The sequence below is a fragment of the Pseudophryne corroboree genome, chromosome 5 (genome assembly GCF_028390025.1).
Source record: "Pseudophryne corroboree isolate aPseCor3 chromosome 5, aPseCor3.hap2, whole genome shotgun sequence".
In the NCBI taxonomy this organism is placed as follows: Eukaryota; Metazoa; Chordata; class Amphibia; order Anura; family Myobatrachidae; genus Pseudophryne; species Pseudophryne corroboree.
This window is the reverse complement of record NC_086448.1, coordinates 537840305-537867335: the sequence shown is the minus strand read 5'-3', so window position 1 is coordinate 537867335 and position 27031 is coordinate 537840305. Positions and strand designations below refer to the sequence as shown.

The following is a 27031-nucleotide window of genomic DNA, read 5'->3' as shown; positions in this document are numbered from 1 at the left end:
TGTTTTAAAAAACTGAAGTCTCAAGGAATTAAACGCCGGCACAAGTATTTCCGTTTTGATACTGGCTGCAGTAATGTCAAATTTAAGACCAACAAGCTATGGCCTTGTCATGGTTAAACTAGCGACGATGAAAGTGACCGGCGTTAGCAGAAGCTTTACAGCTATACTCTGCAGCTTCTTTAAACCGTGATCGTCCCCGTTTCCATACATATAGTCTAGTAACTGAAATGTATTCTTTGACACAGACGGATCGCGTCATTTTGGAAACGATTAAATAGAGCTTAGAGTGTACTCAGTCTCTGTACAAATAAAGACAGTGACGCACTGGGATTTAGCAATGTATGTTGTCAAAAAACCCCTACTATATGCGTGCTGTGTAATGCACCCTTCTCACTCGTAGTTATTGGTGTGAGATCTGACATAGAATCGTGCATTAAATTATAAGACCAGTTAAATAAACACCCTGGTACCCAAAGGGAATTGGCCCTTTGAAACGACTGTCTTTAGTTAGAGCAGGCGGAGTATCCGAGACTCGGATTTTTACCGCTCTTTAAATTTGAATTGCCAATGTTAACATAGGATCTTTAAAATTATTTTTAGTCTGCGCTAGAGCCTTACTCGCTATGCAGACAGACCCCAAAATAGGCAACGAACAGACACTTGCACGACTTATTGAAGTTCTTTTGGGTCATATATATATTTTTATTGCTGAAAAGCATATTAAAGGCAGCCGTAGCCAGGCATCAAAAAATTATATGAAACTCATGGTTGTTTCTCTCTACGGAAATCTTTAGTAAAAGGCGAAAGATTTATTCTCTCTGAAGAGAAACCAGAGTATTCTTTATGTGAAAAGTTCACATGGCCATGTGCAATCCGAACCAAATTCCCACTAACACCCCTTCGCCTCTAGTGGCTTAGAGATGTAGGGCAGGAATGTTCCAGAATTATGTGAAAACCTGAACAAAAAATTCCCACTAACACCCCTGCGCCTCCTTGTGGAGTAGAGGCGTATGGCCGGAATGTTCTGGAATTATAAACTGGAAGAAACAGTAATGATTAAACTGGCCCTCCATGCCATGCATACACTGAAAATCACATGACAGGATTCCTGCTGCAGTGTTAATATATATGCTTAATAGCCTATTATACAGTTAATATAGGCTTAATAGCCTATTAAACTGTGATAATCATTTTAGCTTGCCAGTTAATAGAAACACTGTTGTATTAACATTATATGGTAACCATAACAGAAAAACAGGAAGCATGTTAAAAATGCCTGTGTTTACATCAGAAACATAGTTTAGGTTATTAGCTTAAAAGTGAACAGCCTATCTTATTATCCATGCAGCCTTTATGGTGCTGCTGCTATGGCATTTACTCCCCCTCACCCTTGCAGCTGCGCTGCTTGTGTTACCTGCAGCGGACGGGAGCGGGTGCAGGGAGCCAAGATGAAGCAGGGAAGCGCTGCTGTAAAGTGCCGGGGAGCTGTGGTCCGGACGAACGGCAGCGCCCTTCATCCTACAGCAGTGGCCGGGTAATCAGCGGCGGCTGCGGTGGCGCTGGGAGAGCGGCCTCTCAGAGCTGTGTCCCCGGTAGCGCCTTTCATCCTGCAGCAGTGGCCGGGTAATCAGCGGCGGCTGCGGTGGCGCTGGGAGAGCGGCCGGCGTCTTTGAGTGACGTGCGGCCGCCTAGAGCTGTGTCCCCGCGATCTCGTAAAGTGGCTGGCTCGGCTGGTTACAGCGTGTCTAATCAGCGGCGGCGGGTGCCTGTACTAACGGCTCTCTCATGTAATCAGCGCAGTAAAGTAATACCTTTTCCCCACACAGCAGGGCGGCAGCGTGAGCTGACCGTCCTTACACCCCACCATACCTTGTTTCAGTTTGACGGGCTTTCCTGGCTGTGACGGGGCTTCTTTCTTGTAAGCTCCGTCTCATCTTGGCTGTGACGGGGCTTCTTTTGTAAGCTCAGTCCAGCGTGGCTGTGACTGTGACGGGGCTTCTGCTGAATGCTCCGTCCCTCCAGCTCTTTGTCTCTTCTTGGCTGTGACGGGGTTTTCTGTAAGCTCCGTCCAGCTTGCAGGAGACAGTGGCTGCCTGTGGCTGTGAGGGTGCTCTTTGTGAGGACCGACACGCCATGCGCTGCCTTGCAGCGCCTGTGGCTGTGAGGGTGCTCTTTGTGAGGACCGACACGCCATACGCTGCCTTGCAGCGGCACCATCCCGGACCCAAGTTTTTCAAGAAACTGGGACGGGAAGTGTAAAAATTAAAAATAAAAAGTAAAATGAAAAATTTTATAAAATCTTCTCAAATGTGGGCATTCCCACAAGCCGATGTTCATGCTGTGAGCACCGAAAAAACACTGAGAGAGTACACTGAGGTACTCGGGGATATGGAGGGGGGGGGAGAGTCCTAAATTTGAATATTCAGTGCCTTTGTTCGGCTACGCCCGTCCATATCCCAAGAGTACTCCAGTGACCCCTAGTGGATGATAAAGAAATAAATGAACTTTTGCATGATATTCTAATTTTCTGAGTTTCACCTGTATGGGGAATTTTGCATTCAAATCTGATACAAGCTCAGTTGAGTACATGTGGTTTTTAAACAGTGTTGTCCACAGGTTGATTTCTGGGATACAATGAGCTGAATGCAGGTAGTAACACAAACCCTATGATTTGGTTCACAAATTAGAATTTGCGGATATGATAAATCCGTGGTCGCAGCAACATGCAACTTAACACAATGAAAGCCACGTTTTTCTGTGCAGATGCCAGATGTGTCGGAGACTGTCAAATTAGGTAATTTGCACTCACTTTACCAAATTACTATTCCCTACTGAATGCTTTTCCTCTAGGAACACACACACACAAAAAAAAACAAAAAAAAAAGAAACATCACCTTCTCACAGTGAACACAACTGTAAGATACATTTACCAGCTAGTTGTGTACCTTTTTCGTGGATGTAACTTCTTGGCAGCTTTGTTCTTCACATGATACGCCTGATCACCATCACCTGTTAAAATAAGTATATTCTAGCTTAATCACAGTTAAAGTATAATTAAGTTAATGGGGCTTTTTTTTTATATTTGTAGCAAATGACTAGGTTCTCACGTTTATCCGAGACCACAGAAAAATAAAAAAAATAAGATTTTACTCACCGGTAAATCTATTTCTCGTAGTCCGTAGTGGATGCTGGGAACTCCGTAAGGACCATGGGGAATAGCGGCTCCGCAGGAGACTGGGCACAACTAAAGAAAGCTTTAGGTCACCTGGTGTGCACTGGCTCCTCCCACTATGACCCTCCTCCAAGCCTCAGTTAGGACACTGTGCCCGGACGAGCTGACATAAGGAAGGATTTTGAATCCCGGGTAAGACTCATACCAGCCACACCAATCACACCGTATAACTCGTGATACTATACCCAGTTAACAGTATGAATATAACTGAGCCTCTCAACAGATGGCTCAACAATAACCCTTTAGTTAGGCAATAACTATATACAAGTATTGCAGACAATCCGCACTTGGGATGGGCGCCCAGCATCCACTACGGACTACGAGAAATAGATTTACCGGTGAGTAAAATCTTATTTTCTCTGACGTCCTAGTGGATGCTGGGAACTCCGTAAGGACCATGGGGATTATACCAAAGCTCCCAAATGGGCGGGAGAGTGCGGATGACTCTGCAGCACCGAATGAGAGAACTCCAGGTCCTCCTCAGCCAGGGTATCAATTTTGTAGAATTTAGCAAACGTGTTTGCCCCTGACCAAGTTGCAGCTCGGCAAAGTTGGAAAGCCGAGACCCCTCGGGCAGCTGCCCAAGATGAGCCCACCTTCCTTGTGGAATGGGCTTTTACAGATTTTGGCTGCGGTAGTCCAGCCGCAGAATGCGCCAGCTGAATTGTGCTACAAATCCAGCGAGCAATAGTCTGCTTAGAAGCAGGAGCACCCAGTTTGTTGGGTGCATACAGGATAAACAGCGAGTCAGTTCTCCTGACTCTAGCCGTCCTGGAAACATAATTTTTCAAGGCCCTGACTACGTCCAGTAACTTGGAATCCTCCAAGTCCCTAGTAGCCGCAGGCACTACAATAGGTTGGTTCAAGTGAAAAGCTGATACCACCTTAGGGAGAAACTGGGGACGAGTCCTCAATTCTGCCCTATCCATATGGAAAATCATTATAAGGACTTTTATATGACAAAGCCGCCAATTCTGATACACGCCTTGCCGAAGCCAAGGCCAATAACATGACCACTTTCCGCGTGAGATATTTTAGATCCACGGTTTTTAGTGGCTCACACCAATGGGATTTTAAGAAACTCAACACCACGTTGAGAACCCAAGGTGCCACTGGAGGCACAACCGGGGGCTGAATATGCAGCACTCCTTTTACAATGTCTGAACTTCAGGTACTGAAGCTAGTTCTTTCTGGAAGAAAATCGACAGAGCCGAGATCTGTATCTTAATGGAGCCTAATTTTAGGCCCATAGACACTCCTGCTTGTAGGAAATGCAGAAATCGACCTAGTTGAAATTCCTCTGTTGGGGCCTTTTTTGGCCTCACACCAAGCAACATATTTCCGCCATATGCGGTGATAATGTTTTGCAGTTACATCTTTCCTGGCTTGAATCAGCGTAGGAATGACTTCCTCCGGAATGCCCTTTTCCTTTAGGATCCGGCGTTCAACCGCCATGCCGTCAAAACGTAGCCGCGGTAAGTCTTGGAACAGACAGGGCCCCTGCTGCCGCAGGTCCTGTCTGAGCGGCAGAGGCCATGGGTCCTCTGATATAATTTCTTGAAGTTCTGGGTACCAAGCTCTTCTTGGCCAATCCGGAACCACGAGTATCGTTCTTACTCCTCGCCTTCCTATTATTCTCAGTACCTTTTGTATGAGAGGCAGAGGGGGAACACATAAACCGACTGGTACACCCACGGTGTTACCAGAGCGTCCACAGCTATCGCCTGAGGGTCCCTTGACCTGGCGCAATATCTTTTATAGCTTTTTGTTGAGGCGGGACGCCATCATGTCCACCTGTGGCCTTTCCCAATGGTGTACAATCCTTTGGAAGACTTCTGGATGAAATCCCCACTCTCCCGGGTGGAGGTCGTGTCTGCTGAGAAGATCTGCTTCCCAGTCGTCCACTCCGGGAATGAACACTGCTGACAGTGCTAACACATGATTTTCCGCCCATCGGAGAATCCTTGTGGCTTCTGCCATCGCCATCCTGCTTTCTGTGCCGCCCCGTTGGTTTACATGGGCGACTGCCGTGATGTTGTCTGATTGGATCAGTACCGGCTGGTTTTGAAGCAGAGGCCTTGCCTGACTCAGGGCATTGTAAATGGCCCTCAGTTCCAGAATATTTATGTGTAGGGAAGTCACCTGACTTGACCAAAGTCCCTGGAAGTTTGTTCCCTGTGTGACTGCCCCCCAGCCTCAAAGGCTGGCATCCATGGTCACTAGGACCTAGTCCTGTATGCCGAACCTGCGGCCCTCTTGAAGATGGGCACTCTGCAGCCACCACAGTAGAGATACCCTGGTCCTTGAAGACAGGGTTATCAGCTGATGCATCTGAAGATGTGATCCGGACCACTTGTCCAACAGGTCCCACTGAAAAGTTCTTGCATGGAACCTGCCGAATGGGATTGCTTCGTAGGAAGCTACCATTTTCCCCAGGACTCGCGTGCAATGATGCACCGATACCTGTTTTGGCTTCAGGAGGTCTCTGACTAGAGATGACAGCTCCTTGGCTTTCTCCTCCGGGAGAAACACTTATTTCTGTTCTGTGTCCAGAACCATCCCCAGGAACAGTAGACGTGTCGTAGGAACCAGCTGTGACTTTGGACTGTTTAGAATCCAACCGTGCTGTTGTAGCACTTTCCAAAATAGTGCTACCCCGACTAGCAACTGCTCCTTGGACCTTGCCCTTATAAGGAGATTGTCCAAGTATGGGATAATTAAAACTCCCTTTTTTCGAAGGAGTATCATCATTTCGGCCATTACCTTGGTAAACACCCTCGGTGCCATGTACAGTCCAAACGGCAGTGTCTGGACTTGGTAATGGTAATCCTGTACCACAAATCTGAGGTACTCCTGGCGAGGATGGTAAATGGGGACATGCAGGTAAGCATCCTTGATGTCCCGGGATCCCATGTAATCCCCCTCGTCCAGGCTTGCAATAACCGCCCTGAGCGATTCCATCTTGAACTTGAATTTTTTTATGTATGTGTTCAAGGATTTTAAATATAAAATGGGTCACACCGAACCATGCGGTTTCGGTACCCCAAACCGTGTGGAATAGTAACCCCGTCCTTGTTGAAGTAGGGGCACCTTGAGTATTACCTGCTGGAAATACAGCTTATTAATTGCCTCTAGCGCAGCCTCCCTGCCTGAGGGAGTTGTCGGCAAGGCATATTTGAGGAAACGGTGGGGGGGAGACATCTCGAATTCCAGCTTGTACCCCTGAAATACTACTTGAATGAAACAGGGATCCACCTGTGAGCGAGCCCACTGATCGCTGAAATTTTTGAGACGGCCCCCCACCGTACCTGGCTACACCTGTGGAGCCCCCGCGTCATGCTGTGGACTCAGAGGAAGCGAGAGAAGAATTTTGATTCTGGGAACAGGCTGACTGGTGCAGCTTTTTCCCTCTTCCCATGTCTCTGTACAGAAAGGAAGCGCCTTTGACCCGCTTGCTTTTCTGAAGCCGAAAGGACTGTACCTGATAATACAGTGCTTTCTTAGTCTGTGAGGAAACCTGAGGTAAAAATATTTCTCTCCAGCTGTTGCTGTGGATACGAGGTCCCAGAGACCATCCCCAAATAATTCCTCACCCTTATAAGGCAGAATCTCTATGCGCCTTTTAAAGTCAGCATCACCTGTCCAGTGACAGGTCTCTAATACCCTCCTGACAGAATGGACATTACATTCATTTTGGATGCCAGCCGGCAAAATATCCCTCTGTGCATCCCTCATATATAAGACGACGTCTTTAATATGTTCTCATGTTTGACAGGGTCACCGACCACGCTGCAGCAGCACGATCTGCAGGTCTCAGTCTAGTACCTGAGTGTGTAAATACAGACTTCAGGATAGCCTCCTGCTTTTTATCAACAGGTACCTTCAAAGTGGCCGTTCCTAAAACGGCAGTGCCACCTTTTTTGACAAACGTGTGAGCGCCTTATCCACCCTAGGGGATATCTCCCAGCGTAACTTATCCTCTGGTGGGAAAGGGTACGCCATCAGTAACTTTTTAGAAATTACCAGTTTCTTATCGGGGGGAACCCACGCTTTTCACACACTTCATTCATTCATCTGATGGGGGAACAAAACACTGGCTGCTTTTTCTCCCCAACATAAAAACCCATTTTTAGAGGGTTAATGTCAGAAATGTGTAACACATTTTTTTATTGCCGGGATCAAGTCACGGATGTTCCTAGTGGATTGTGTATATGTCTCAACCTTGTCGACACTGGAGTCAGACTCCGTGTCGACATCTGTGTCTGCCATCTGAGTGAGCGGGCGTTTTTGAGCCCCTGATGGCCTTTGAGACGCCTGGGCAGGCGCGGACTGAGAAGCCGGCTGTCCCACAGCTGTTACGTCATCCACCCTTGTATGTAAGGAGTTGACACTGTCGGTTAATACCTTTCACCTAACCATCCACTCTGGTGTCGGCCCCACAGGGGGCGACATCACATTTATCGGCATCTGCTCCATCACCATATAAGCCTCCTCATTAAACATGTCGACACAGCCGTACCGACACACCGCACACACACAGGGAATGCTCCGACTGAGGACAGGACCCCACAAAGCCCTTTGGGGAGACAGAGAGAGAGTATGCCAGCACACACCAGAGCGCTATATAATGTGGGGATTAACACTATAACGGAGTGAAATTTCCCCAATAGCTGCTTGTATATATAATATTGCGCCTAAATTTAGTGCCCCCCCTCTCTTTTTAACCCTTTGAGCCTGAAAACTACAGGGGAGAGCCTGGGGAGCTATCTTCCAGCTGCACTGTGAAGAGAAAATGGCGCCAGTGTGTCTGAGGGAGATAGCTCCGCCCCTTTTTCGCGGACTTTTCTCCCGCTTTTTTCTGGATTCTGGCAGGGGTATTTACCACATATATAGCCTCTGGGGCTATATATTGTGGTATTTTTGCCAGCCAAGGTGTTTTTATTGCTGCTCAGGGCGCCCCCCCCCCCAAGCGCCCTGCACCCTCAGTGACCGGAGTGTGAAGTGTGTATGAGGAGCAATGGCGCACAGCTGCAGTGCTGTGCGCTACCTTGGTGAAGACTGATGACTTCTGCCGCTGATTTTCCGGACCTCTTCTTGCTTCTGGCTCTGTAAGGGGGACGGCGGCGCGGCTCCGGGACCGAACACCAAGGCTGGGCCTGCGGTCGATCCCTCTGGAGCTAATGGTGTCCAGTAGCCTAAGAAGCCCAAGCTGGCTGCAAGCAGGCAGGTTCGCTTCTTCTCCCCTTAGTCCCTCGCTGCAGTGAGCCTGTTGCCAGCAGGTCTCACTGAAAATAAAAAACCTAATTCTATACTTTCTTTCTAGAAGCTCAGGAGAGCCCCTAGTGTGCATCCAACCTCGGCCGGGCACAAAATCTAACTGAGGCTTGGAGGAGGGTCATAGTGGGAGGAGCCAGTGCACACCAGGTGACCTAAAGCTTTCTTTAGTTGTGCCCAGTCTCCTGCGGAGCCGCTATTCCCCATGGTCCTTACGGAGTTCCCAGCATCCACTAGGACGTCAGAGAAATAAGATTTTAAACCTACCGGTAAATCTTTTTCTTGTAGTCCGTAGAGGATGCTGGGACTCCGTAAGGACCATGGGGATAGACTGGCTCCGCAGGAGACATGGGCACTTTAAGAAAGACTTTGACTCTGGGTGTGCACTGGCTCCTCCCTCTATGCCCCTCCTCCAGACCTCAGTTAGAGAAACTGTGCCCAGAGGAGACGGACAGTACAAGGAAAGGATTTTTGTAATCCAAGGGCAAGATTCATACCAGCCACACCGTATAACTTGTGATATACTACCCAGTTAACAGCATGAAAAAACAACATAGCATCAGTCCAAGACCGATGAAACTATAACATAACCCTTATGTAAGCAATAACTATATATAAGTCTTGCAGAAGTAGTCCGCACTTGGGACGGGCGCCCAGCATCCTCTACGGACTACGAGAAAAAGATTTACCGGTAGGTTTAAAATCATATTTTCTCTAACGTCCTAGAGGATGCTGGGACTCCGTAAGGACCATGGGGATTATACCAAAGCTCCCAAACGGGCGGGAGAGTGCGGATGACTCTGCAGCACCGATTGAGCAAACAGGAGGTCCTCCTCAGCCAGAGTATCAAACTTATAAAACTTTGCAAAGGTGTTTGACCCCGACCAAGTAGCAGCTCGACACAGCTGTAGTGCCGAGACCCCTCGGGGAGCCGCCCAAGACGAGCCCACCTTCCTAGTCTAATGGGCCTTAACCGATTTTGGCAACGGCAATCCTGCCGTAGAATGCGCCTGCTGGATCGTGTTACAGATCCAGCGAGCAATAGTCTGCTTTGAAGCAGGGCCGCCAACTTTGTTGGCTGCATACAGGACAAACAGTGCTTCTGTTTTTCTGATCCTAGCCATTCTGGCCACGTAAATTTTCAAAGCCCTGACCACATCAAGGGACTCTGAATCCTCCAAGTCACGAGTAGCCACAGGCACGACAATAGGTTGGTTCATATGAAAGGATGAGACCACCTTAGGTAGGAATTGAGGACGGGTCCGCAACTCCGCTCTATCCATATGGAAAACCAGATAGGGGCTTTTATGTGATAAAGCCGCCAATTCCGAAACTCGCCTAGCCGAAGCCAACAACATGACCACCTTCCAAGTGAGATATTTCAACTCCACTGTTTTCAGTGGTTCACACCAATGAGACTTAAGGAAACTGAACACCACGTTAAGGTCCCAAGGCGCCACCGGAGGTACAAAAGGAGGCTGAATATGCAGTACTCCCTTCACAAAAGTCTGTACTTCAGGTAAAGAGGCCAATTCCTTTTGAAAGAAAATGGATAAGGCCGAAATTTGAACTTTAATGTAGCCTAATTTTAGGCCCAAATTCACTCCAGTTTGTAGGAAGTGAAGAAAACGGCCTAGATGGAATTCCTCCGTAGGAGCATTCCTGGCCTCACACCAAGAAACATATTTTCGCCATATTCGGTGATAATGTTTAGACGTCACTGCCTTCCTAGCCTTTATTAGCGAAGGAATGACCTCATCCGGAATACCCTTTTCCGCTAGGATCCGGCGTTCAACTGCCATGCCGTCAAACGCAGCCGCGGTAAGTCTTGGAACAGACAGGGACCTTGTTGTAACAGGTCCTGCCTTAGAGGAAGAGGCCACGGATCTTCTGTGATCATTTCTTGCAGATCCGGATACCAAGTCCTTCGTGGCCAATCTGGAACAATGAGAATTGTTCTCACTCCTCTTTTTCTTATTAGCCTCAACACCTTGGGTATGAGAGGAAGAGGAGGAAACACATATACCGACTGGAACACCCACGGTGTCACTAGGGCGTCCACAGCTACCGCCTGAGGGTCTCTTGACCTGGCGCAATACCTTTGTAGCTTTTTGTTGAGACGGGATGCCATCATGTCTATTTGGGGTAGTCCCCACCGACTTAAAATCTGCGCGAAGACTTCCTGATGAAGTCCCCACTCTCCCGGATGCAGATCGTGTCTGCTGAGGAAGTCTGGATCCCAGTTGTCCACTCCCGGAATGAACACTGCCGACAGAGCGCTTACATGATTCTCCGCCCAGCGAAGAATTCTGGTGGCTTCTGCCATTGCCACTCTGCTCCTTGTGCCGCCTTGGCGGTTTACATGAGCTACTGCAGTGATGTTGTCTGACTGGATCAGAACTGGTCGATTGCGACGTAAGATCTCCACTTGACGTAGGGCGTTGTATATGGCCCTTAGTTCCAGGATGTTGATGTGAAGACAAGTCTCTTGACTTGACCAAAGTCCTTGGAAATTTCTTCCCTGTGTGACTGCTCCCCAACCTCGGAGGCTCGCGTCCGTAGCCACCAGGATCCAGTCCTGAATTCCGAACCTGCGGCCCTCTAGAAGGTGAGCACTCTTTAGCCACCACAGGAGAGATACTCTGGCCCTGGGGGACAGTGTGATCCGCTGATGCAGGTGCAGATGCGACCCGGACCATTTGTCCAATAGGTCCCATTGGAAGGTCCTTGCATGGAATCTGCCGTATGGAATGACTTCGTATGTTGCCACCATCTTTCCCAGAACTTGAGTGCAATGATGTACTGACACTTGTTTTGGTTTCAACAGGTTCATGACTAGAGTCATGAGTTCTTGCGCTTTTTCCGTCGGAAGAAAAACCCTCTTCTGATCTGGGTCCAGAATCATGCCCAAGAAGGGCAGACGAGTTGTAGGATTCAGCTGCGACTTTGGAATATTGAGAATCCAGCCGTGTCGCTGTAACACATTCAGTGAAAGTGATACGCTGTTCAGCAACTACTCCCGTGATCTCGCTTTTATGAGGAGATCGTCCAAGTACGGGATAATTGTGTCACCCTGCTTGCGTAGGAGCGCCATCATTTCCGCCATTACCTTGGTGAAAATTCTCGGGCCCGTGGAAAGCCCAAACGGCAACGTCTGAAATTGGTAATGACAATCCTGTACCGCAAATCTCAGGTACGCCTGATGAGGAGGATATATTGGAACATGCAGGTATGCATCCTTTATGTCCAGAGATACCAAAAAATCTCCCCCTTCTAGGCTGGCGATGACCGCCCTGAGCGATTCCATCTTGAACTTGAACCGTTTTAAGTAAAGGTTCAGGGATTTTAAATTTAAAATGGGTCTGACCGAACCATCCGGTTTCGGGACCACAAACAGAGTTGAGTAGTACCCCTGCCCTCTTTGAAGCAGGGGAACCTCTACCACCACTTGTTGAAGACACAATTTGTGAATCGCATGTAACACTATCTCCCTTTCCAGGGGGTGTTTCGGTAGGACCGATTTGAAAAACCGGCGATGAGGCACCTCTTCGAATTCCAGCTTGTAACCCTGGGAAACAATTTCTATTGCCCATGGATCCACCTGTGAGTGGACTCAGACGTGGCTGAACAGTCGAAGACGTGCCCCCACAGGAGCGGACTCCCTCAGGGGAGCCCCAGCGTCATGCGGTGGATTTTGCAGAGGCTGGGGAGGACTTCTGTTCCTGGGAACTAGCTGTGTCATGCAGCTTTTTCCCTCTGCCCTTATCTCTGGCAAGAAAGGACGATCCACGTGCTCTCTTGCTTTTATTGGAATGAAAGGACTGCATTTGATAATGAGGCGCTTTCTTAGATTGTGAGGGAATATATGGCAAAAAATTTGATTTACCTGCCGTAGCGACGAGGTCCGAGAGTCCCTCTCCAAACAATTCCTCACCCTTGTAAGGCAACAACTCCATATGTCTCTTGGAGTCGGCATCACCAGTCCACTGTCGGGTCCATAACACACGCCTAGCAGAAATAGACATAGCGTTTATCCTGGAACCCAGTAAACTAATGTCTCTGAGCATCCCTCATATACAAGACAGCATCTTTTATATGCCCTAGGGTCAGTAAAATGGTATCCTTATCAAGAGTCTCAATATCCGTTGATAAGGAATCTGTCCATGCTGCTACAGCACTACAAACCCAGGCCGACGCAATAGCCGGTCTGAGTAACGTACCAGAATGTGTGTAAATGGACTTCAAGGTAACCTCCTGCTTGCGGTCAGCAGGATCCTTGAGGGTAGCCGTATCTTGGGATGGAAGCGCTATCTTTTTTGATAAGCGCGTCAAGGCCTTGTCCACCCTAGGGGAGGACTCCCACCGTATCCTGTCCTGCGACGGGAAAGGATACGCTGTTAGGATCCTTTTGTGAAACTGCAGTTTTTTTATGTCTGGAGTTTCCCACGCTTTTTCACATAATTCGTTCAGCTCATGTGAGGAGGGAAAGGAGACCTCAGGTTTCTTTCCCTTATACATGTGTACCTTCGTGTCAGGGACAGGGGGGTTCCTCAGTGATATGCAACACATCTTTTATTGCGATAATCATATATCGAATACATTTCGCCACCTTTGGCTGTAATTTTGTATCATCGTAATCGACACTGGAGTCTGAATCCGTGTCGGTATCTGTGTCAACCATTTGTGATAGTGGGCGCTTCTGAGACCCCGAAGGTCCCGGCGACATAGGGACAGGCATGGGTTGACTCGCTGACTGTGCCCCAGCTTCGGCTTTGTCTAGCCTTTTGTGCAATAAATTAACATTTGCACTTAATACATTCCACATATCCATCCAGTCCGGCGTCGACACAGCCGACGGAGACCTAACATTCATAAACTCCCCCTCCTCAGGTGAGCCCTCAACCTCAGACATGTTGACACACACGTACAGACACACCACACATACACAGGGAAGCTCTTTTCTGAAGACAGGTTCCCCACCAGGCCCTTTGGAGAGACAGAGAGAGAGTATGCCAGCACACACCCCAGCGCTATATGACCCTGGAAAAAACACAGTATGTTTACCCAGTAGCGCTGTTTTGTGTATATGCGCCAATTATGTGCCCCCCCTCTACTTTAAAACCCTCTGTCACCGTGTGTAAAGCAGGGGAGAGTCCGGGGAGCTTCCTCTCAGCGGTGCTGTGGAGAAAAATGGCGCTGGTGAGTGCTGAGGGAGAAGCCCCGCCCCCTCGGCGGCGGGCTTCTGTCCCGCTCAAATTTTTCAATACATGGCGGGGGCTCTTTATATACATGTACAGTGCCCAGCTGTACATGTATATATCTATCTTTGCCATAAGAGAGGTTTATATTGCTGCCCAAGGCGCCCCCCCCCCCTGTGCCCTGCACCCTTACAGTGACCGAAGTGTGTGAGGTGAAGGGGAGCAATGGCGCACAGCAGTAGTGCTGTGCGTTACCTCAGTGAAGATCCAAATGTCTTCTGCCGCCTCAGATGGTCTTTTCCTCACATACTCACCCGGCTTCTTTCTTCCGGCTCTGCGAGGAGGACTGCGGCGCGGCTCTGGGACGGACAGCGAGGGTGAGACCTGCGTACCGATCCCTCTGGAGCTAATGGTGTCCAGTAGCCTAAGAAACAGAGCCCTGAAACTCAGAGAAGTGGGTTTCTCTCTCCTCAGTCCCTCGATGCAGGGAGTCTGTTGCCAGCAGGCTCCCTGAAAATAAAAAACCTAACAAAAATGCTTTCTTACAGGAAACTCAGGAGAGCTCCAGAAATGCACCCAGTCTCCACTGGGCACAGTATCAAACTGAGGTCTTGAGGAGGGGCATAGAGGGAGGAGCCAGTGCACACCCAGAGTCAAAAAGTCTTTCTTAAAGTGCCCATGTCTCCTGCAGAGCCCGTCTATCCCCATGGTCCTTACGGAGTCCCAGCATCCTCTAGGACGTTAGAGAAAATAAGATTTTACTTACCGATAAATCTATTTCTCGTAGTCCGTAGTGGATGCTGGGGACTCCGTCAGGACCATGGGGATTAGCGGCTCCGCAGGAGACAGGGCACAAAAATAAAGCTTTAGGATCAGGTGGTGTGCACTGGCTCCTCCCCCTATGACCCTCCTCCAAGCCTCAGTTAGGATACTGTGCCCGGACGAGCGTACACAATAAGGAAGGATTTTGAATCCCGGGTAAGACTCATACCAGCCACACCAATCACACCGTACAACTTGTGATCTGAACCCAGTTAACAGTATGACAACGTAGGAGCCTCTGAACAGACGGCTCACAACAAGAACAACCCGATTTTTTTGTAACAATAACTATGTACAAGTATTGCAGACAATCCGCACTTGGGATGGGCGCCCAGCATCCACTACGGACTACGAGAAATAGATTTATCGGTAAGTAAAATCTTATTTTCTCTAACGTCCTAGTGGATGCTGGGGACTCCGTCAGGACCATGGGGATTATACCAAAGCTCCCAAACGGGCGGGAGAGTGCGGATGACTCTGCAGCACCGAATGAGAGAACTCCAGGTCCTCTTTAGCCAGGGTATCAAATTTGTAGAATTTTACAAACGTGTTCTCCCCCGACCACGTAGCTGCTCGGCAGAGTTGTAATGCCGAGACCCCTCGGGCAGCCGCCCAGGATGAGCCCACCTTCCTTGTGGAATGGGCCTTGACAGATTTAGGCTGTGGCAGGCCTGCCACAGAATGTGCAAGTTGAATTGTGCTACAAATCCAACGAGCAATCGTCTGCTTAGAAGCAGGAGCACCCAGCTTGTTGGGTGCATACAGTATAAACAGCGAGTCAGATTTTCTGACTCCAGCCGTCCTTGAAATATATATTTTCAATGCCCTGACAACGTCCAGCAACTTGGAATCCTCCAAATCGCTAGTAGCCGCAGGCACCACAATAGGCTGGTTCAGGTGAAACGCTGACACCACCTTAGGCAGAAAATGAGGACGCGTCCGCAGTTCTGCCCTGTCCGAATGGAAAATCAGATATGGGCTTTTATACGATAAAGCCGCCAATTCTGACACTCTCCTGGCTGAAGCCAGGGCCAGTAGCATGGTTACTTTCCATGTAAGATATTTCAAATCCGCCGATTTGAGTGGCTCAAACCAATGGGATTTGAGAAAATCCAAAACTACATTAAGGTCCCACGGAGCCACTGGGGGCACAACCGGGCGCTGTATATGTAGTACTCCTTTTACAAAAGTCTGGACTTCAGGAACTGAAGCCAATTCTTTCTGGAAGAAAATCGACAGGGCCGAAATTTGAACCTTAATGGACCCCAACTTGAGGCCCATAGACAATCCTGTTTGCAGGAAATGTAGGAATCGACCCAATTGAAATTCCTCCGTGGGGGCCTTCCTGGCCTCACACCACGCAACATATTTTCTCCAAATGCGGTGATAATGTTGTGCAGTCACCTCCTTCCTGGCTTTAACCAGTGTAGGAATGACCTCTTCTGGAATGACTTTTTCCCTTAGAATTCGGCGTTCAACCGCCACGCCGTCAAACGCAGCCGCGGTAAATCTTGGAATAGACACGGTCCCTGCTGAATCAGGTCCCGTCTTAGAGGTAGAGGCCACGGATTTTCCGTGAGCATCTCCTGAAGTTCCGGGTACCAAGTTCTTCTTGGCCAATCCGGAGCCACGAGTATCGTTCTTACTCCCCTTTGCCGTATAATTCTCAGTACTTTGGGTATGAGAGGCAGAGGAGGAAACACATACACTGACTGGAACACCCACGGTGTTACCAGAGCGTCCACAGCTATTGCCTGAGGGTCTCTTGACCTGGCGCAATACCTGTCCAGTTTTTTGTTGAGGCGAGACGCCATCATATCCACCTTTGGTTTTTCCCAACGGTTCACAATCATGTGGAAGACTTCTGGATGAAGTCCCCACTCTCCCGGGTGTAGATCGTGTCTGCTGAGGAAGTCTGCTTCCCAGTTGTCCACTCCCGGAATGAACACTGCTGACAGTGCTATCACATGATCTTCCGCCCAGCGAAGAATCCTTGCAGCTTCTGCCATTGCTCTCCTGCTTCTTGTGCCGCCCTGTCTGTTTACGTGGGCGACTGCCGTGATGTTGTCCGACTGGATCAACACCGGCTGACCCTGAAGCAGTGGTTTTGCCAGGCTTAGAGCATTGTAAATCGCTCTTAGCTCCAGTATATTTATGTGAAGAGACATCTCCAGGCTTGACCATACTCCCTGGAAGTTTCTTCCCTGTGTGACCGCTCCCCAGCCTCTCAGACTGGCATCCGTGGTCACCAGGACCCAGTCCTGTATGCCGAATCTGCGGCCTTCTAACAGATGAGCACTCTGCAACCACCACAGAAGAGACACCCTTGTCCGTGGCGATAAGGTTATCCGCTGATGCATCTGCAGATGCGATCCGGACCATTTGTCCAGCAGATCCCACTGAAAAGTTCGTGCGTGGAATCTGCCGAATGGGATTGCTTCGTAAGAAGCCACCATCTTTCCCAGGACTCTTGTGCATTGATGCACAGACACTTTTCCTGGTTTTAGGAGGTTCCTGACAAGTTCGGATAACTCCTTGGCTTTCTCCTCCGGAAGAAACACCTTTTTCTGAACCGTGTCCAGAATCATTCCCAGGAACAGCAGACGTGTTGTCGGGGTCAACTGAGATTTTGGAAAATTCAGAATCCACCCGTGTTGTTGCAGCACTACTTGGGTTAGTGCTACTCCGTCCTCCAGCTGTTCTCTGGACCTTGCCCTTATCAGGAGATCGTCCAAGTAAGGGATAATTAATACGCCTCTTCTTCGCAGAAGAATCATCATTTCGGCCATTACCTTGGTAAAGACCCGAGGTGCCGTGGACAATCCAAACGGCAGCGTCTGAAACTGATAATGACAGTTTTGCACCACGAACCTGAGGTACCCTTGATGTGAAGGGCAAATTGGGACATGCAGGTAAGCATCTTTTATGTCCAGGGACACCATAAAGTCCCCTTCTTCCAGATTCGCTATCACTGCTCTGAGTGATTCCATCTTGAACTTGAATTTTTGTATGTACAGGTTCAAAGATTTCAGATTTAGAATAGGTCTTACCGAGCCGTCCGGCTTCGGTACCACAAATAGCGTGGAGTAATACCCCTTTTCCTGTTGTAGGAGGGGTACCTTGACTATCACCTGCTGAGAAAACAGCTTGTGAATGGCTTCCAATACCGTCGCCCTGTCTGAGGGAGACGTTGGCAAAGCAGACTTTAGGAACCGGCGAGGGGGAGACTTCTCGAATTCCAACCTGTAACCCTGAGATACTACTTGCAGGATCCAGGGGTCCACCTGTGAGCAAGCCCACTGCGCACTGAAATTCTTGAGTCGACCCCCCACCGCTCCTGAGTCCGCTTGTAAAGCCCCAGCGTCATGCTGAGGGCTTTGCAGAACCCGCGGAGGGCTTCTGTTCCTGGGAAGGGGCTGCTTGCTGCCCTCTCTTACCCTTTCCTCTGCCTCGGGGCAGATATGACTGTCCTTTTGCCCGCTTGTTCTTATAGGACCGAAAGGACTGCGGTTGAAAAGACGGTGTCTTTTTCTGTTGGGAGGGGGTCTGAGGTAAAAAGGTGGATTTCCCGGCAGTTGCCGTGGCCACCAAATCCGATAGACCGACGCCAAATAATTCCTCCCCTTTATACGGCAATACTTCCATATGCCGTTTGGAATCCGCATCACCTGACCACTGTCGTGTCCATAAACGTCTTCTGGCAGATATGGACATCGCACTTACTCTCGATGCCAGAGTGCAAATATCCCTCTGAGCATCTCGCATATAAAGAAAAGCATCCTTTAATTGCTCTAAAGTCTGTAAAATACTGTCCCTATCCAGGGTATCAATATTTTCAGTCAGGGAATCCGACCAGACCACTCCAGCACTGCACATCCAGGCTGAGGCGATGGCTGGTCGCAGTATAACACCAGTATGTGTGTATATACTTTTTAGAGTAGTTTCCAGCCTCCTATCAGCTGGATCCTTGAGGGCGGCCGTATCAGGAGACGGTAACGCCACTTGTTTTGATAAGCGTGTGAGCGCCTTATCCACCTTAGGGGGTGTTTCCCAGCGCGCCCTAACCTCTGGCGGGAAAGGGTATAATGCCAATAACTTTTTAGAAATTAGCCCTTTTCTATCTGGGTTAACCCACGCTTCATCACAAACATCATTCAATTCCTCTGATTCAGGAAAAACTACAGGTAGTTTTTTCACCCCCCCACATAATACCCCTTTTTGTGGTACTTGTAGTATCAGAGATATGCAAAGTCTCCTTCATTGCCGTGATCATATAACGTGTGGCCCTACTGGAAAATACGTTTGTTTCTTCACCGTCGACACTAGATTCAGTGTCCGTGTCTGGGTCTGTATCGACCGACTGAGGTAAAGGGCGTTTTACAGCCCCTGACGGTGTCTGAGACGCCTGGGCAGGTACCAACTGGTTTGACGGCCGTCTCATGTCGTCAACTGATTTTTGTAATGTGCTGACATTATCACGTAATTCCATAAACAAAGCCATCCATTCCGGTGTCGACTCCCTAGGGGGTGACATCACCATTACCGGCAATTGCTCTGCCTCCACACCAACATCGTCCTCATACATGTCGACACACACGTACCGACACACAGCAGACACACAGGGAATGCTCTATTGAAGACAGGACCCCACTAGCCCTTTGGGGAGACAGAGGGAGAGTTTGCCAGCACACACCCAAGCGCTATAATATATATGGGAACAACCCTATATAAGTGTTGTATCCTTATAGCAGCTTAAATATATTAATATCGCCAAAAAAAGTGCCCCCCCTCTCTGTTTTACCCTGTTTCTGTAGTGCAGTGCAGGGGAGAGTCCTGGGAGCCTTCCTCACAGCGGAGCTGAGCAGGAAAAAGGCGCTGTGTGCTGAGGAGAATAAGCCCCGCCCCCTATTTCGGCGGGCTCTTCTCCGGAATCTGTGAGATCTGGCAGGGGTTAAATACATCCATATAGCCTCAAAGGGCTATATGTGATGTATTTTTAGCCATAAAAAGGTATTATATATTGCTGCCCAGGGCGCCCCCCCAACGCCCTGCACCCTCCGTGACCGCTGTGTGAAGTGTGCTGACAAAAATGGCGCACAGCTGCAGTGCTGTGCGCTACCTCAGGAAGACTGAAGAGTCTTCTGCCGCCTGCTTCTGGACCTCTTCCATCTTCGGCATCTGTAAGGGGGGTCGGCGGCGCGACTCCGGGACGAACCCCAGGGTGAGACCTGTGTTCCGACTCCCTCTGGAGCTAATGGTGTCCAGTAGCCTAAGAAGCCAATCCATCCTGCACGCAGGTGAGTTCACTTCTCTCCCCTAAGTCCCTCGATGCAGTGAGCCTGTTGCCAGCAGGACTCACTGAAAATAAAAAAACCTAAAAACTTTTTCTAAGCAGCTCTTTAGGAGAGCCACCTAGATTGCACCCTGCTCGGACGGGCACAAAAACCTAACTGAGGCTTGGAGGAGGGTCATAGGGGGAGGAGCCAGTGCACACCACCTGATCCTAAAGCTTTATTTTTGTGCCCTGTCTCCTGCGGAGCCGCTAATCCCCATGGTCCTGACGGAGTCCCCAGCATCCACTAGGACGTTAGAGAAATAAATGTTGTGTTTTACACCTGGATTAATGAACTATTGTTTTTGGCAAATGGGAGATGTAAAGCATACTTCAGAGCCTTATAAATGGGAAACAATACCTTATAAGTAATACAAGAACATGTAAAGAGAGATGGGGTTTACCAATCCAAGTGTCTCTCTCTTTCAGGATGTCTATCCCTTAATATTTACATACATCAAATGAGCGACCGCTCAAGTTTAGGTGTGTGGTGGACAAGTTGTAAAATTACAAAGTATATAAAGATTTTGTATGCACATGCATTCCATGTCTAAACCACTGATTGCAAACCGATAGTAACAAGGCTAATAGCTAATGTAGCCTATTTATTTTACATAAATATTTATGCTACGTAGGGGTTCATTCAATGCCTGTCGGATCCTCTCCGACGGAGAGGATCAGACAGGTCAGTATTCAATTAGACGGCATGTACAACGGGTTCTGCCCGTTTTCGACAATGCTGATCCAACTTTTTTTGAAGTTGGATCAGCATTGTCCAAAAGAGACCAAAAACCTGTCGCCATTGGCTGCTAATTTGACAAACCACGTGGCTCTGCGTGTTTTCCTCAAGTCAGAAAACCGGCAACACCATTGAATAGGTCGATTCAACCTAAAAGTCGGAAACTGACGTCTTTTCAACTGGACGGCAATTCCGACAGGCATTAGTGCAAGGTTATTTGGGGTTTAATCTTACTTTTCACCATCCCTGCAAGTTTGTCATTCTAGCAGACAGTACATAACACAGGTTTTATTTTAGTTTTTCTATTAAATATTAAAGCATCCTTCCTCCAGTTTCAAAGTTCTGTGCATAAGCCACAAACACAGAATGAGAACATAGAAAATACTGGTACCTGCATCATGTTCATCATCAATATGTTCAGATGGTTGTTCCCTGCACAAAGAAAAAACCCATAAATCTAGGACATAAAATAAGGATCCATGGAACACACATAAGAAAGAAAAACCTTAATTTTTACGTAATTTTTTTTACAAATCTTAATTTTTGTCTATTGTTGTCCAAGAAAAATTATAAAAATGTATCGTTACTGTGGTTTTGGATTACTTACTAAAAGGGGAGGTCAAAGATCACAACTACTATATTGAATTATTTTATGTATACTTTGTTAATCTTTTATGCCATCTAAAAAACAATGCTCTTTTCCAGACTTATGTAGTGACTAAAAATAAGAATTTACTTACCGATAATTCTATTTCTCATAGTCCGTAGTGGATGCTGGGGACTCCGTAAGGACCATGGGGATAGCGGCTCCGCAGGAGACTGGGCACATCTAAAGAAAGCTTTAGGACTATCTGGTGTGCACTGGCTCCTCCCCCCATGACCCTCCTCCAAGCCTCAGTTAGGATACTGTGCCCGGACGAGCGTACACAATAAGGAAGGATTTTGAATCCCGGGTAAGACTCATACCAGCCACACCAATCACACCGTATAACCTGTGATCTGAACCCAGTTAACAGCATGATAACAGAGGAGCCTCTGAAAGATGGCTCACAACAATAATAACCCGATTTTTGTAACAATAACTATGTACAAGTATTGCAGACAATCCGCACTTGGGATGGGCGCCCAGCATCCACTATGGACTATGAGAAATAGAATTATCGGTAAGTAAATTCTTATTTTCTCTAACGTCCTAAGTGGATGCTGGGGACTCCGTAAGGACCATGGGGATTATACCAAAGCTCCCAAACGGGCGGGAGAGTGCGGATGACTCTGCAGCACCAAATGAGAGAACTCCAGGTCCTCCTCAGCCAGGATATCAATTTTGTAGAATTTTACAAACGTATTTGCTCCTGACCAAGTAGCTGCTCGGCAAAGTTGTAAAGCAGAGACCCCTCGGGCAGCCGCCCAAGATGAGCCCACCTTCCTTGTGGAGTGGGCATTTACAGATTTTTGGCTGTGGCAGGCCTGCCACAGAATGTGCAAGCTGAATTGTACTACAAATCCAACGAGCAATAGTCTGCTTAGAAGCAGGAGCACCCAGCTTGTTGGGTGCACACAGGATAAACAGCGAGTCAGATTTCCTGACTCCAGCCGTCCCGGAAACATATTTTCAGGGCACTGACAACGTCTAGCAACTTGGAGGCCTCCAAGTCCCTAGTAGCCGCAGGCACCACCAATAGGTTGGTTCAGGTGAGACGCTGAAACCACCTTGGGGAGAAACTGAGGGCGAGTCCTCAATTCCGCCCTGTCCGAATGGAAAAATCAGATAAGGGCTTTTTCAGGATAAAGCCGCCAATTCTGACACGCGCCTGGCCCAGGCCAGGGCCAACAGCATGACCACTTTCCATGTGAGATATTTTAACTCCACAGATTTAAGTGGTTCAAACCAATGTGACTTTTGGAACCCAAAACTACATTGAGATCCCAAAGTGCCACTGGAGGCACAAAAGGAGGCTGTATATGCAGTACCCCTTTTACAAACGTCTGAACTTCAGGGACTGAAGCTAGTTCTTTTTGGAAGAAAATTGACAGGGCCGAAATTTGAACCTTAATGGACCCCAATTTCAGGCCCATAGACACTCCTGTTTGCAGGAAATGTAGGAATCGACCCAGTTGAATTTCCTCCGTCGGGCCTTACTGGCCTCGCACCACGCAACATATTTTCGCTAATTGCGGTGATAATGTTTTTTGCGGTTACATCCTTCCTGGCTTTGATCAGGATAGGGATGACTTCATCCGGAATGCCTTTTTTCCTTCAGGATCCGGCGTTCAACCGCCATGCCGTCAAAACGCAGCCGCGGTAAGTCTTGGAACAGACAGGGTCCTTGCTGGAGCAGGTCCCTTCTTAGAGGTAGAGGCCACGGATCCTCCGTGAGCATCTCTTGAAGTTCCGGTTACCAAGTCCTTCTTGGCCAATCCGGAACCACGAATATAGTGCTTACTCCTCTCCATCTTATCAATCTCAGTACCTTGGGTATGAGAGGCAGAGGAGGGAACACATACCCTGACTGGTACACCCACGGTGTTACCAGAGCGTCTACAGCTTATTGCCTGAGGGTCCCTGGACCTGGCGCAATACCTGTCGAGTTTTTAATCATGTGGAAGACTTCTGGGTGAAGTCCCCACTCTCCCGGGTGGAGGTCGTGCTGAGGTAGTCTGCTTCCCAGTTGTCCACTCCCGGAATGAATACTGCTGACAGTGCTATCACATGATTTTCTGCCCAGCGAAGAATCCTTGCAGCTTCTGCCATTGCCCTCCTGCTTCTTGTGCCACCCTGTCTGTTTACGTGGGTGACTGCCGTGATGTTGTCCGACTGGATCAACACCGGCTGACCTTGAAGCAGAGGTCTTGCTAAGCTTAGAGCATTGTAAATGTCCCTTAGCTTCAGGATATTTATGTGAAGTGATGTCTCCAGGCTTGACCATAAGCCCTGGATATTCCTTCCCTGTGTGACTGCTCCCCAGCCTCGCAGGCTGGCATCCGTGGTCACCAGGACCCAGTCCTGAATGCCTAATCTGCGGCCCTCTAGAAGATGAGCACTCTGCAACCACCACAGGAGGGACACCCTTGTCCTTGGTGACAGGGTTATCCGCTGATGCATCTGAAGATGCGATCCGGACCATTTGTCCAGCAGGTCCCACTGGAAAGTTCTTGCGTGGAATCTGCCGAATGGGATTGCTTCGTAGGAAGCCATCATTTTACCCAGAACCCTTGTGCATTGATGCACTGAGACTTGGCTCGGTTTTAGGAGGTTCCTGACTAGCTCGGATAACTCCCTGGCTTTCTCCTCCGGGAGAAACACCTTTTTCTGGACTGTGTCCAGGATCATCCCTAGGAACAGAAGACACGTCGTCGGAACCAGGTGCGATTTTGGAATATTGAGAATCCAATCGTGCTGCCGCAACACTACCTGAGATAGTGCTACACCGACCTCCAACTGTTCCCTGGATCTTACTCTTATCAGGGAATTGTCCAAGGAAGGGATAACTAAAATTCACTTCCTTCGAAGGAATATCATCATTTCGGCCATTACCTTCCATACGGCAGCGTCTGAACTGATAGTGACAGTTCTGTACCATAAACCTGAGGTACCCTTGGTGAGAAGGGTAAATTTTGACATGAAGGTAAGCATCCTTGATGTCCCGAGACATCATGTAGTCCCCTTCTTCCAGGTTCGCAATCATTGCTCTGAGTGACTCAATCTTGAATTTGAACCTCTGTACGTAAGTGTTCAAAGATTTTAGATTTAGAATCGGTCTCACCGAGCCGTCCGGCTTCGGTACCACAACAGTGTGGAATAATACCCCGTACCCTGTTGCAGGAGGGGTATCTTGATTATCACCTGCTGGGAATACAGCTTGTGAATGGCTTCCAAAACTGTCTCCCTGTCAGAAGGAGACATCGGTAAAGCCGACTTTAGGAAACGGCGAGGGGGAGACGTCTCGAATTCTAATTTGTACCCCTGAGATATCACCTGAAGGATCCAGGGGTCTACTTGCGAGTGAGCCCACTGCGCGCTGAAATTCATCGAGACGGGCCCCCCACCGTGCCTGATTCTGCTTGTAAAGCCCCAGCGTATACTGAGGGCTTGGCAGAGGCGGGAGAGGGTTTCTGTTCCTGGGAACTGGCTGATTTCTGCAGCCTTTTTCCTCTCCCTCTGTCACGGGGCAGAAATGAGGAACCTTTTGCCCGCTTGTCCACGAAAAGACTGCGCCTGATAATACGGCGTCTTCTCATGTTGAGAGGCGACCTGGGGTACAAACGTGGAATTCCCAGCTGTTGCCGTGGCCACCAGGTCTGAAAGACCGACCCCAAATAACTCCTCCCTTAATAAAGCAATACTTCCAAATGCCGTTTGGAATACGCATCACCTGACCACTAACGTGTCCATAACCCTCTACTGGTAGAAATGGACAACGCGCTTAGACTTGATGCCAGTCGGCAAATATTCCGCTGTGCATCACGCATATATAAAAATGCATCCTTTAAATGCTCTATAGGCAAAAATATACTGTCCCTATCTAGGGTATCAATATTTTCAGTCAGGGAATCCGACCACGCCAACCCAGCACTGCACATCCAGGCTGAGGCGATTGCTGGTCGCAGTATAACACCAGTATGTGTGTAAATACCTTTTAAGATACCCTCCTGCTTTCTATCAGCAGGATCCTTAAGGGCGGCCATCTCAGGCGAAGGTAGAGCCCTTACAAGCGTGTGAGCGCTTTATCCCCCCTAGGGGGTGTTTCCCAACGCACCCTAACCTCTGGCGGGAAAGGATATAATGCCAATAACATTTTAGAAACTATCCGTTGTTATCGGGGGAAACCCACGCATCATCACACACCTCATTTAATTTCTCAGATTCAGGAAAACTACAGGTAGTTTTTCCTCACCGAACATAATACCCCTTTTTTGGTGGTACTCGTATTACAGGTTGAGTATCCCATATCCAAATATTCCGAAATACGGAATATTCCGAAATACGGACTTTTTTGAGTGAGAGTGAGATAGTGAAACCTTTGTTTTCTGATGGCTCAATGTACACAAACTTTGTTTAATACACAAAGTTATTAATAATATTGTATTAAATGACCTTCAGGCTGTGTGTATAATGTGTATATGAAACATAAATGAATTGTGTGAATATAGACACACTTTGTTTAATGCACAAAGTTATAAAAAATATTGGCTAAAATTACCTTCAGGCTGTGTGTATAAGGTGTATATGAAACATAAATGCATTCTGTGCTTAGATTTAGGTCCCATCACCATAATCTCTCATTATGGTATGCAATTATTCCAAAATACGGAAAAAATCCCATATCCAAAATACCTCTGGTCCCAAGCATTTTGGATAAGGGATACTCAACCTGTATCAGAAATGTGTAAAACATTTTTCATTGCCTCAATCATGTAACGTGTGGCCCTACTGGAAGTCACATTCGTCTCTTCACCGTCGACACTGGAGTCAGTATCCGTGTCGGCGTCTATATCTGCCATCTGAGGTAACGGGCGCTTTAGAGCCCCTGACGGCCTATGAGACGTCTGGACAGGCACAAGCTGAGTAGCCAGCTGTCTCATGTCAACCACTGTCTTTTATACAGAGCTGACACTGTCACGTAATTCCTTCCAACAGTTCATCCACTCAGGTGTCGACCCCCTAGGGGGTGACATCACTATTACAGGCAATCTGCTCCGTCTCCACATCATTTTTCTCCTCATACATGTCGACACAAAAGTACCGACATACAGCACACACACAGGGAATGCTCTGATAGAGGACAGGACCCCACTAGCCCTTTGGGGAGACAGAGGGAGAGTTTGCCAGCACACACCAGAGCGCTATATATATATATATATACAGGGATAACCTTATATAAGTGTTTTTCCCCTTATAGCTGCTGTATAGTTAATACTGCGCCTAATTAGTGCCCCCCTCTCTTTTTTTAACCCTTTCTGTAGTGTAGTGACTGCAGGGGAGAGACAGGGAGCTTCCCTCCAACGGAGCTGTGAGGGAAAATGGCGCCAGTGTGCTGAGGAGATAGGCTCCGCCCCTTTTCGCGGACTTTTCTCCTGCTTTTTTATGGATTCTGGCAGGGGTTAAATGCATCCATATAGCCCAGGAGCTATATGTGATGCATTTTTTTGCCATCCAAGGTGTTTTTATTGCGTCTCAGGGCGCCCCCCCCCCCCAGCGCCCTGCACCCTCAGTGACCGAAGTGTGAAGTGTGCTGAGAGCAATGGCGCACAGCTGCAGTGCTGTGCGCTACCTTGTTGAAGACAGGACGTCTTCTGCCGCCGATTTTCCGGACCTCTTCTGCCTTCTGGCTCTGTAAGGGGGCCGGCGGCGCGGCTCTGGGACCCATCCAAGCTGGGCCTGTGATCGTCCCTCTGGAGCTAATGTCCAGTAGCCTAAGAAGCCCAATCCACTC

At 48.4% G+C, this 27031-nt stretch overlaps 1 protein-coding gene and 1 pseudogene across 1 annotated transcript in view; both read right to left on the bottom strand.

The window, feature by feature from the left end:
* NOL7 (nucleolar protein 7) overlaps window positions 1–27031 on the bottom strand; it is a 64718-nt gene that overhangs the window by 14558 nt on the left and 23129 nt on the right. The window contains exons 4-5 of the mRNA XM_063923194.1: window positions 20989–21029; window positions 2946–3009 (exon numbers count right to left, since the gene is read on the bottom strand). Of these exons, the coding sequence (XP_063779264.1) occupies window positions 2946–3009; window positions 20989–21029 (105 nt within the window). The remainder of the gene's footprint in view (window positions 1–2945; window positions 3010–20988; window positions 21030–27031) is intronic.
* Window positions 729–838, bottom strand: LOC134931265 (U5 spliceosomal RNA; annotated as a pseudogene).